This window comes from Oncorhynchus masou, chromosome 23 (assembly GCF_036934945.1).
Source record: "Oncorhynchus masou masou isolate Uvic2021 chromosome 23, UVic_Omas_1.1, whole genome shotgun sequence".
NCBI classification, from domain to species: Eukaryota; Metazoa; Chordata; class Actinopteri; order Salmoniformes; family Salmonidae; genus Oncorhynchus; species Oncorhynchus masou.
In genome coordinates, this window is record NC_088234.1 from 40176984 (window position 1) to 40188956 (window position 11973).

Here is an 11973-nt window from a genome sequence, read left to right on the forward strand (position 1 = left end):
CGACCAATAAAATTTGATTAGATTTGACCTCCAGGGGACCCCATTGATTTCTGTTAGTCACTCTCACTCAGATATCATATTAACCTGTCATAAGTCATGACAATTTGTGTAGAATTACATGAAATTTGCTTTAAAACTGCAAATATTTTTCCCTCTTTCAAGAACGTATAATAGTAAAAGTATATGGATGGCAGAAGACTTGCCTTCTGACTGATCCTGTTCTTTCTGTGCTGTTGTTGGTAGGAGTGTCCGAGTGGAGTGGTGAATGAGGAGTCCTTTAAAACCATCTACTCCACATTCTTCCCCCAGGGAGGTGAGTCAATGACCGTTAAACCTTTAACCCCTGACCTATAACCCTAAACCCAAACTAAGTATTTTAAAGATCTGTTACTCCCCAAAGTAACTGAAACATTTAACAAGAGTAACAACATTTAAGACCAGTGATATTTGTATTGATGTGATGTCCCATTTTTTAACCATTATGTCTGTACTACTTACAGTAGGGCACTTACAGTACAAGGCCTTGTTTGAAATGATATTTAGGTTGAAGATGTATCTAACTACTTGTTACAGAATAAAAGTGTGTTGTCTGAAATTACATTTATGTGCTAACAACTTATTTGATCAGGTTTGGTTCCAAATATATTTACCCACTTGGAATTTTTTGTATATTGTTGTCTCAGATACATTTCAATTACATATTCTGTACGTCTCTATCTGTTCAGATTCGGGTGCGTATGCACATTTCTTGTTTGAGGCCTTTGACACTAACAAGAATGGATCGGTTAGTTTCGAGGTAAGATTATTTTTACTATTGTCTACTTCCTAAGGGAGTGAGGAAAACTCTCTCTGTCTGCATACTGTATATGCAGCTGCAGCTGAATATGTATACAAATAGAATAAATGCCTTTCTGCTCCTCTCAACACATACAGAAACACACACATACACATGCGACCTAAGGGTCGAAACATTGTTGATGGACACACTGGGGGAAAATAGTGTATTGCAGTGAGCCACACCATCTTCTTTGCTGATGCTATGGGCAAAACATGTTACTTGTGTTCTCAGAACCGATTAAAAATGTTCAGTTTTACCGGTCAGGAAGCGCATGGCTTCGTTCCCACAACCAATGAGAAACCGAAAACATTTGTTCCCGCAACTTCCAAGGAACCAAATGTGCTTGTAGTGGTGGGGAAAAAAGGTGTGTAAGTGTTGAATGCTGGTGAGTATGATGGGTGGTGAAGAATGTTTACAAAAATGTTAAATCTCTCTCTCTCTTTCTCTCTCTCTTTCTCTCCCTCTCAATATCTTTGGCTTTCACTCTTTTTTTCTCAGGACTTTGTGTTTGGTCTGTCTATCATTCTGAGAGGAACGATAAACGACCGGCTAAACTGGGCCTTCAACCTGTACGACCTGAACAAAGACGGCTGCATCACCAAAGAGGTAGCACACACGGCTGCACACAAATGCAGATGCACACACACACACACACACACACACACACACACACACACACACACACACACACACACACACACATATACCATACTTGAAAATACAGAGTATCAACAACATTACTGGCATGTATGACCACTTGAAAAGAATGAAGCTTTTGTTTTAAAAATCTGCACCAAATCATCCATTCTGTTTGCAACAAGGCCATTAAGTAATACTGCAAGACAACACGGCAAAGAAATACACTTTTTGGCCGAAATGGTTTAAGTCAAATCCTCAGCATTTTCAAGTTTTGTGGTGGCAGCATCATATTATGGGTATGCTTGTCACTGGCAGGGACTGGGGAGTTTGTCAGGATCAAAATTAAAAAATGAATGGAGCAAAGCCCAGCTACAAAGTTAGAGGAAAAAACGTCTCAGTCTTCTGGAAACCTAACCCTGGGAAAGAATTGTGTTTTTCAGCAGGACAATTAAAAAACGTTTTTTAAAAAGACACACTCGAATGGCTTTCCAAGAGGAGCTGAGTGTTCCTGAGTGGTCCAGTCTCAGCCCAGACTTAAATTTCCATGAAAATCAGAGACAACGTTTGAATATTGCTGTTCATCAATGATTCCCAACCAAAGTTATTGAGCTTGAGCAATTTTGACAAAAACAATGTCTATACAATGGGGCAACAAAGTATTTAGTCAGCCACCAATTGTGCAAGTTCTCCCACTTAAAAAGATGAGAGAGGCCTGTAATTTTCATCATAGGTGCACTTCAACTATGACAGACAAAATGAGGGGGGAAAATGATTTTTAATGACTTTATTTGCAAATTATGGTGGAAAATAAGTATTTGGTCACCTACAAACAAGCAAGATTTCTGGCTCTCACAGACCTGTAACTTCTTTAAGAGGCTCCTCTGTCCTCCACTCGTTACCTGTATTAATGGCACCTGTTTGAACCTGTTATCAGTATAAAATACACCCGTCCACAACCTCAAACAGTCACACTCCAAACTCCACTATGGCCAAGACCAAAGAGCTGTCAAAGGACACCAGAAACAAAATTGTAGACCTGCACCAGGCTGGGAAGACTGAATCTGCAATAGGTAAGCAGCTTGGTTTGAAGAAATCAACTGTGGGAGCAAGTATTAGGAAATGGAAGACATACAGTGCCTTGCGAAAGTATTCGGCCCACTTGAACTTTGCGACCTTTTGCCACATTTCAGGCTTCAAACATAAAGATATAAAACTGTATTTTTTTGTGAAGAATCAACAACAAGTGGGACACAATCATGAAGTGGAACGACATTTATTGGATATTTCAAACTTTTTTAACAAATCAAAAACTGAAAAATTGGACGTGCAAAATTATTCAGCCCCCTTAAGTTAATACTTTGTAGCGTCACCTTTTGCTGCGATTACAGCTGTAAGTCGCTTGGGGTATGTCTCTATCAGTTTTGCACATCGAGAGACTGAAATTCTTTCCCATTCCTCCTTGCAAAACAGCTCGAGCTCAGTGAGGTTGGATGGAGAGCATTTGTGAACAGCAGTTTTCAGTTCTTTCCACAGATTCTCCATTGGATTCAGGTCTGGACTTTGACTTGGCCATTCTAACACCTGGATATGTTTATTTTTGAACCATTCCATTGTAGATTTTGCTTTATGTTTTGGATCATTGTCTTGTTGGAAGACAAATCTCCGTCCCAGTCTCAGGTCTTTTGCAGACTCCATCAGGTTTTCTTCCAGAATGGTCCTGTATTTGGCTCCATCCATCTTCCCATCAATTTTAACCATCTTCCCTGTCCCTGCTGAAGAAAAGCAGGCCCAAACCATGATGCTGCCACCACCATGTTTGACAGTGGGTATGGTGTGTTCAGGGTGATGAGCTGTGTTGCTTTTACGCCAAACATAACGTTTTGCATTGTTGCCAAAAAGTTCAATTTTGGTTTCATCTGACCAGAGCACCTTCTTCCACATGTTTGGTGTGTCTCCCAGGTGGCTTGTGGCAAACTTTAAACAACACTTTTTATGGCTATCTTTAAGAAATGGCTTTCTTCTTGCCACTCTTCCATAAAGGCCAGATTTCCTTGTTCTTCATGATGCTATCTGCGCTTTTAACGGACCTCTGAGTCTATCACAGTGCAGGTGCATTTATACGGAGACTTGATTACATACAGGTGGATTGTATTTATCATCATTAGTCATTTAGGTCAACATTGGATCATTCAGAGATCCTCACTGAACTTCTGGAGAGAGTTTGCTGCACTGAAAGTAAAGGGGCTGAATAATTTTGCACGCCCAATTTTTCAGTTTTTGATTTGTTAAAAAAGTTTGAAATATCCAATAAATGTCGTTCCACTTCATGATTGTGTCCCACTTGTTGTTGAAGATACAGTTTTATATCTTTATGTTTGAAGCCTGAAATGTGGCAAAAGGTCGCAAAGTTCAAGGGGTCGAATACTTTCGCAAGGCACTGTACAAGACCACTGATAATCTCCCTCGATCTGGGGCTCCACGCACGACCTGTGGGGTCAAAATGATCACAAGAACGGTGAGCAAAAATCCCAGAACCACACGGGGGGACCTAGTAAATGACATGCAGAGAGCTGGGACCAAAGTAACAAAGCCTACCATCAGTAACACACTACGCCGCCAGGGACTCAAATCCTGCAGTGCCAGACGTGTCCCCCTGCTTAAGCCAGTACATGTCCAGTCCCGTCTGAAGTTTGCTAGAGAGCATTTAGATGATCCAGAAGAAGATTGGGAGAATGTCATATGGTCAGATAAAACAATCATGGCATGACAGCTCCATCTGGGTGGTGCAGTGGACTAATTCCATGGACAGAGAATCAGAAGATAATAGATTCAAATCCCACTGATTCCATGTCAAAATAAAGGTATTGCATGATTAATGCCAAAGAAAATAGATTTCCATACATTTCCCCAACTTCCAAGGAACCAAATGCTCACTGGGTCTACCCTGTGTCATCTCTCTCTATCTCTCTCTCTCTCTTTCTGTCTCTCTGTAGGAGATGATGGATATAATGAAGTCTATCTATGATATGATGGGGAAGTACACATACCCCTGTATGCAGGACGAGGCACCCAGGGAACATGTGGAGAGCTTTTTCCAGGTCAACATTCAATTTCTGTTCATCAAACCCAATACTTTAGAGCGAGCCCTTGAGCAAGGTACTCAAACCGCAAACTGCTCCAGGGACACTGAACGACGTTTGCCCCCTTTTTCCTGCCTTTTCTCTCCCTTCTAGAAAATGGATCGTAATAATGATGGTGTGGTCACTATTGATGAGTTCATCGAGTCATGCCAAAAGGTAGGTTGTGTGTGTGTAGTGTGTGAAAGTTCTTGTTTGTAAGACAGGTTCCATTTGTGTAACTGACCATTGAGTCCTCAGATCTCACTAAGGTTAATTAGGGCATTCCCCAAGGTTTGGTTTTAGGACCGTTACTGCTTGCACATTTTATATTCCCTTTTCACCCATTTTCCAACATTGTTTTGGGTTGTGAGCCATTTAAAATGCACTTTCAATAAATTCTGATAGAGAGAGAGTGAGCAGAGAGGAAACTGTCTGAGCCGACTCCTCTGAGCTTCACCTTTACTGTCGTCTCTATCTTAGGGAGTCTGACTCCCTTGGAAAAGAAAGCTGAAACAAAGAGGTATTAATTGTGCCTCGAGAAACTTGCTTCCCCTGTTGTCTCTCTATGCTTAACATTTCTTTATCTCTCCTTTTCACTCTCTATCCCCCCCTCTCTCTCTTCAGGATGAGAATATCATGCAGTCCATGCAGCTGTTCGACAACGTCATCTAGGAGCCTCTGACATAGGAAAGTGGCTGGAGGACAGGGGAGGTGTGTGTGTGTGAGTGTGCACCACAGGAGGTTGGTGGCACCTTAACTGGGCAGGAATGGCTTGTGGTGATGGTTGTAGAGAAATAAGTGGAATGGTATCAAATACATCCAACACATGGTTTCCATGTGTTTGATGCCATTACTTTTGCTCCTAGCGGCCATTATTATGAGCCGTCCTCCCCTCAGCAGCCTCCACTGGCATGCGCGTGTATTTGTATGTGTGCGCATGTGTGTGCGCATGTGTGTGCGCGTGTGTGTATGTGTGTGTGTGTGTGTGTGTGTGTGTGTGTGTATTTCTTTATGCCCTCACTCCAAGCCAAAAGGGGGTGCCTCCTCTTATCCAGCCCTTCATCTCTCCCAGAGACATAGAGAAGAGAGGGGCTGGTGATCCACACCCACATCAAGGACCGGTTCAGGAGTGAGCAACGTTACAGAACATTCAGATAGAAATGTGTTGTGTAGAACAAATATGATTGCCTGTCCTGTGTAATAGGGAGTCAATCGGGTCAGCTCTATTCGTTACGTCTATATGCAACTTTTGGAGTGCTTTGTCTGGTTGAAAACACCCCTGGTTCGTTAACTATTGTATTATTTTAACACTCCTGTTTCTGACACAGCTGCTGTAGCATGCTGCCTGGCCTCAATGTAGGATAAAGTCCCCCATACTCACTGACCAATTGTCAGTTTTGCATGTCCCCGCCTAATGGTTAAGGTTAGGGTCGGGGGTGGCTAATCCTAGATCTGTGGTTCGAGGCAACTTCTACCAGAGCAGCTGGACCCCTGACACTGCTGTCATTAAAACTAAGGTAACTACCGCCACTTAGTGGACAAAAGGAGGAAAGGACACTTGGAAAAGAGACAATGGAACTGAAGGGACTGAGGATCTGAAGGATGAGACTTCTTGCGAACAGAAGACAGAGACAGAGTTGTTTTTAATAAGGGACTGATTTGAATATCGCAATAATGATGTCACTAATAATAACTTGTAAATATATACTGAAATACTCCAAAGCCTGTCTGCCTGTCTGCTGTTGCTAGAGTCATCCACAGGTGCCTCGCTCCGTGTGTGTGTGTGCGCGTCCGTGTGCGTACTTGTCATTCCTGTCTTTGGTAGGAATCCATTCCAATTTCAACTCCATATGAGGCCTCCTTTGTACTAACACTAACGTATGCTGACTGTTGTACCTCTTCCAATTACCCTGCGGTCAAGAACTACTAGACAGTCTAATGTGGGGCTGAATTGATGAACATGCTACTTCGACCCTCTAGGCTTCAGTATACTCCTCACCGTATTTACAGGTGACTAGCTGATGCATGGGAATAGGAGTTGAAACGGAAATGTCTGGCTTATCAAATACTGTAATGCGTCATATTATGCCTATCTTTCATTATACTGATCATGCAACTGAAACGGGAAGCATTTCTGTTTAGATCGACCATGAAAGAGCAGCAACATGTCGAGGACAATTCTACCTGATACAGTATCCAAGTTAGGCTTCTTGTTTCATGTCTACGTACACAAAGTCAGGCGTGGGTGTTGTAGTGTGTTTGTGTGTGCGTGAAGGTGGGTGGGTGGGTGTGAGGACACCAGTACTGTTTCTACCAAAGAGTCAGACACACAAACTGAAGAAGTATTTAAAGCCACCTGCAGTTATATCAGGCTATAAATAGGCACATGTGTGAAATGTGGGAGGAGAGGAGGAAGTGGAGAACGAGATAAAGAAGGATTAGAGTGGAAAGGGATAGAATGTGAATGCTTTTGTGTGTAGGGGTGTTGGGTTGTGTGTGTGTCACTGCGTAAGAGAGTGATTTGTCAACTGAATAGTACAGTTTCCCAAGTCTTTGCCAACTTCAAGTTTCGAACTGGGGATTAAAAAGGCTGTTTGAAATGCCTTTGTGGTTGAAGAGAATGTTGATCTTTTGTAAAATAACATTACCTGTCTCCATCAACTACTTCTTATGTGTCTCATTAAATTACGTCATCACTTTCAGCCCTACAACAGTGGCATAAGCAATAACGTCCATATTCTACACCCTTTTACCTGTTCCTGGGAGTAGATAACCAACGGTTCAAGGGTCAGATATTCCTACAGCCGCATACTCATTAAGGTTAGGATTGAGTAGGATAACTGATCCTCGGACTCTGGTTAAATTACAACATTTAATTGTGATTTCCTTACCCTGTAAGTAGTCTATGGTCAAGGTATGACAACAATCCATGCTTTGGTTTTGTTTACCTGGCATTGAACTATTTTTTCTGACGTTGTAGCATTTGTGGCACAAATCCAATGCAGGTCAATGGTACTTATATTAGCAAATCCAAATCAACCTGAAGTAACTCATATTGATTGTGTAGCTCAACTAAAGCCCTACTTTGGTGCTAACATGCCATCTTTGTCCTGATCCTGCCCACATTCTGATTGTGCCCACATTTTTTGCCAGGTGTAGATGATTTAAAGACACATTGTGATCTGATTGTGATCAGATTTTCCCGAACACCTCCGGAAGGAGTCAGGCAGACGTGTCTGGATATCAATCAAGAGTAAACAGACCCAGATGGTAAAAAAATTTAAATCATAATTTGACCAGCCTCTAAAGTCCTTGACAGGTTGACATATGACATCATCAAATGTCTTAAAATAAACAAAATCATAATATTTTGAAAGAATATCTGTCAAATAATTTGCATAGAGGGAGGCAGCAGCTAATATTGTCACAATGCAGACACATTGGAATGGATAAGAGACATTTTTTTAAACAATGTGTAGATGTGACAAACCTTGGTCACATCGTGATTGGATCATATAGATCAGGTCATAAAACTCACATGTTAGCGCAAGATGTAAACAAGGCTTAAGTAAGTCACTTATAGATGAGTCGGACATGTAATAGAGGTGCCAGTGAGGTGCCAGTAACTTGCATTGGGTTTGTGCCACAAATGCTAAAATGCTAGAATTTGAAAACAGTTCCAGGGAAACAAAGCCAAATCATGGATTGCTGCCACAACTTGTCCATAGACTGCTTACAGGGTAAGAAAACTGTCATTTTGTAATTTTGGTAAACTATCCCTGGGTCAACGTCTACCTGGAGTGTATTATTAATCGGTTAACACTTGTAATAACATTTAATCCACTTGAATATGTTTTTACAATCTCTTTTTTGGGGGGGGGGTCTGGCTCTGATTGTCTGCTTGCAGGTGCCGTAGGTGATTTCATGCACTGAGCACCATTGAAACCCATCTATACTCCATGTACTGTGTCATAGAACAATGATATCTACTAACCCGTTGTTACTGACTGTGTGTAGTTAGTTAGCTAGTCTCAACTGGTTGCAATGCATATGTAAGATGTGTATATTTTGTACAGAGACAATACAAATCACATTGCTATGCATCTTTGTGTGTGAAGTGTTTTTAGTGATCATTTTTGCTTAATTCACAGTGAAAGCCAGGCAAACTATGTGACTACAGCCTATTCCTAAACTGTCCATTGAGAATGAAACAGCTAATCATGTGGTGGGTTATGAAGTGCTGAAAATACTGAGATGGTTCAATATTTTCTTTATTTAAAAAAATAAGAGAGGGCTATGTCCATATCTGGTAACACGCACACACACACACACACACACACACACACACACACACACACACACACACACACACACACACACACACACACACACACACACACACACACACAGGAAGTCTATGGTAACAGCTAGCATCCTAGTAGATACCATAGACTTCCAGACATTGTGCAAATTCTAGTTAGCGTTGGCTCGAGAAACTACAGTAACTCTAAGTTCCTTCATACTAGATGCAGAGACGTACGAATGGTATGAATGAGTTCTTCTGACTCTGGGGAAACAAAAAGAGCTTCATTGCCAGAATCCCGAAGTATCCCTTTAAGTGTACAAAGATTGCCCTCCAGTCACAACTCTGCAAATTGTATAGGTATAAATTGCCTCCAACCACTGAGTCAGATACAGTGCCTTCGGAAAGTATTCAGACCCCTTGACTTTTTGTTACGTTACAGCCTTATTCTAAATAAAATAAAACAATTTCTAAACTTCTAAATTATTCTAAATTAAAATTTCACAATACCCCATAATGACAAAGCAAAAAAAGGATTTTGTACATTTTTGCAAATGTAGAAAATAGTAAAAATAAAAAATGTAGAAAATAGTAAAAATAAAGAAAAACCCTGGAATGAGGAGGCGTGTCCAAACCTTTGACTTGTACTGTAAGTATTCAGACTCTTTACTCAATCTTTGTTGAAGGGGCTTTGGCAGCGATTACAGCATCAATTCTTCTTTGATATCACCCTACAAGCTTGGCACACCTGTATTTGGGGAGTTTCTCCCATTCTTCTCTGCAAACTCTGTCAGGTTGGATGGGGAGCGTCGCTGCACAGCTATTTTCAAGTCTCTCCAGAGATGTTCACGTCGAAGCTCTGACTGGGCCACTCAAGGACATTTAGAGACTTATCCCGAAGGCATTCCTGCGTTGTCTTGGCTGTGTGCTTAGAGTCGTTGTCCTGCTGGAAGGTAAAACCTTCATCCCAGTCTGAGGTCCAGAGCGCTCTGGAGCAGGTTTTCATCAGGGATCTCCCTTTATTTGCACCGTTCATCTTTCCCACGATCCTGACTAGTCTCCCAGTCCCTGCCGCTAAAAGACATCCCCACAGCATGATGCTGCCACCATCATGCTTCACCTTAGGGATGGTGCCAGGTTTCCTCCAGACGTGACGCTTGGCATTCAGGCCAAGACTTAAATCTTGGTTTCATCAGACCAGATAGTCTTGTTTCTCATGGTTTGAGAGTACTTTAGGTGCGTTTTGGCAAACTCCAAGCAGACTGTCATGTGCCTTTTACTGAGGAGTGGCTTCCGTCTGGCAGCTCTACCATAAAGGCCTGATTGGTAGAGTGCTGCAGAGATGGTTGTCTTTCTGGAAGGTTCTCCCATATCCACAGAGGAACTCTGGAGCTCTGTCAGAGTGACCATTGGGTTCTTGTTCACCTCTCTGACCAAGGCCCTTCTCCCCCGATTGCTCAGTTTGGCTGGGCGGCCAGCTCTAGGAAGAGTCTTGGTGGTTCCAAACTTCTTCCATTTAAGAATGATGGAGGCCACTGTGTTCTTGGGGACCTTCAATGCTGCAGAAATGTTTTGGTACCCTTCCCCAGATCTGTGCCTTCACACAATACTGTCTCGGAGCTCTACAGATAATTCATTCGACCTCATTGCTTGGTTGACATGCAATGTCAACTGTGGGACCTTATATAGACAGGTATGTGCCTTTCCAAATCATGTCCAATCAATTGAATTTACCACAGGTGGACTCCAATCAAGCTATTGAAACATCTCAAGGATGATCATTGGAAACAGAATGCGCCTGAGATCAATTTGAGTCTCATTGCAAAGGGTCTGAAAACGTACGTAAATATGGTATTTTAGTACATTTAAAAAAAAAAATCTAAAAAACGTTTTTTCGCTTTGCCATTATGGGGTATTGTGTATAGATTGATGAGAACAATACTTTTTTAAATACATTTTTAGAAAAGGCTGTAATGTTTTTAAAAAATTGGGGAAAAGGAAGGGGTCTGAATACTTTCCAAATGCATTGTAAAAGGTAAGTATGACTCAGATAACCATTTAGACTCTAACCTTTTCTATAGATCATGTGCTTGTGTACACCACATACATGTTTAAGACAACAAAGGAAAAAGAAACAGTTGTCACATGCGTCTTCTTCAGGTGTTGTTGAGGGGAGGGGAGACACAAAGCGCTGTGCTCCCTCTCCGCCTGCAGATGGCAGCAGGCATAAATAATTCCCAACTGAAATCCTTGGATGACTCAGACCAAAATAATAGTGGATTACAACCATAAACAGTCATTGATTACAACAATATCCAAACCATGTTTTATACATATAATGCGATTCCATAATGTTATTGGCAGCCTCAACTATAGTGTTTGAATATAAACATTCAAACTTAGATACAGTAGGTTTCTGTGCGTTTTCAAAACTTGTTTTTCTGAAATGATAAACCTGCAATAGTCTACGCCATCTCAATCTAATCTCCAAATGAGATGTCAAGTAATTATCTTATCAGTTAGAAAAAAAAATCTGCCCTTACTATAAGTGAGATTTATGTATTGATTTGAAATATATGCAAAGTAAAAAATAAAATGTTTCTGAAATTTCAGGGCAATAAAATGCATTAAAAAATTATAATAATCTGAGTAGATTTGAAAAATGTAGCCCCATCAGCAATTTCAACAGCCCCCTTAGTCACTTCATCCTGGAGCCAGGTATGACACAATAGCAGACTACTTCTTTCAGTTTTTTGCATCCATTTGGTAAGGGCTGCCTTTAATAGAGGAATTACCCATCTAAACGTCATTGCTGTCCATTGTGCTGATACCGTGCAGCAGAGATAGGCTACAGATTTCAAAAGCACTCAATGATCTCGTGTGTCTCGCCGTGTGTGCCACTGCCAAACAGGTGTTAGATAAAAAAAAATGTTCTCCCTATATTATTATTATTATTACTAAGTACTATAGAAGCCTATATAAGTAAGAGACTGCCAGTCATGCCTTAAAATACAATCAATCTTTTTACTTTGAAAATAAAATAACACATTTTCTGGCTAATTAGGCCATGGCCT

General features: G+C 41.2%; 1 protein-coding gene across 1 annotated transcript in view; it reads left to right on the plus strand.

Moving 5' to 3' along the window:
- The window catches only part of LOC135510814 (Kv channel-interacting protein 2-like), a 113313-nt gene extending 106443 nt beyond the window's left edge, over positions 1-6870 (plus strand). The window contains exons 3-8 of the mRNA XM_064932067.1: positions 244-313; positions 726-796; positions 1337-1444; positions 4471-4575; positions 4711-4773; positions 5221-6870. Coding sequence (XP_064788139.1) covers positions 244-313; positions 726-796; positions 1337-1444; positions 4471-4575; positions 4711-4773; positions 5221-5268 — 465 coding nt within the window. The 3' untranslated portion in view covers positions 5269-6870. The remainder of the gene's footprint in view (positions 1-243; positions 314-725; positions 797-1336; positions 1445-4470; positions 4576-4710; positions 4774-5220) is intronic.
- The last annotated feature ends 5103 nt before the right edge of the window (positions 6871-11973 follow it).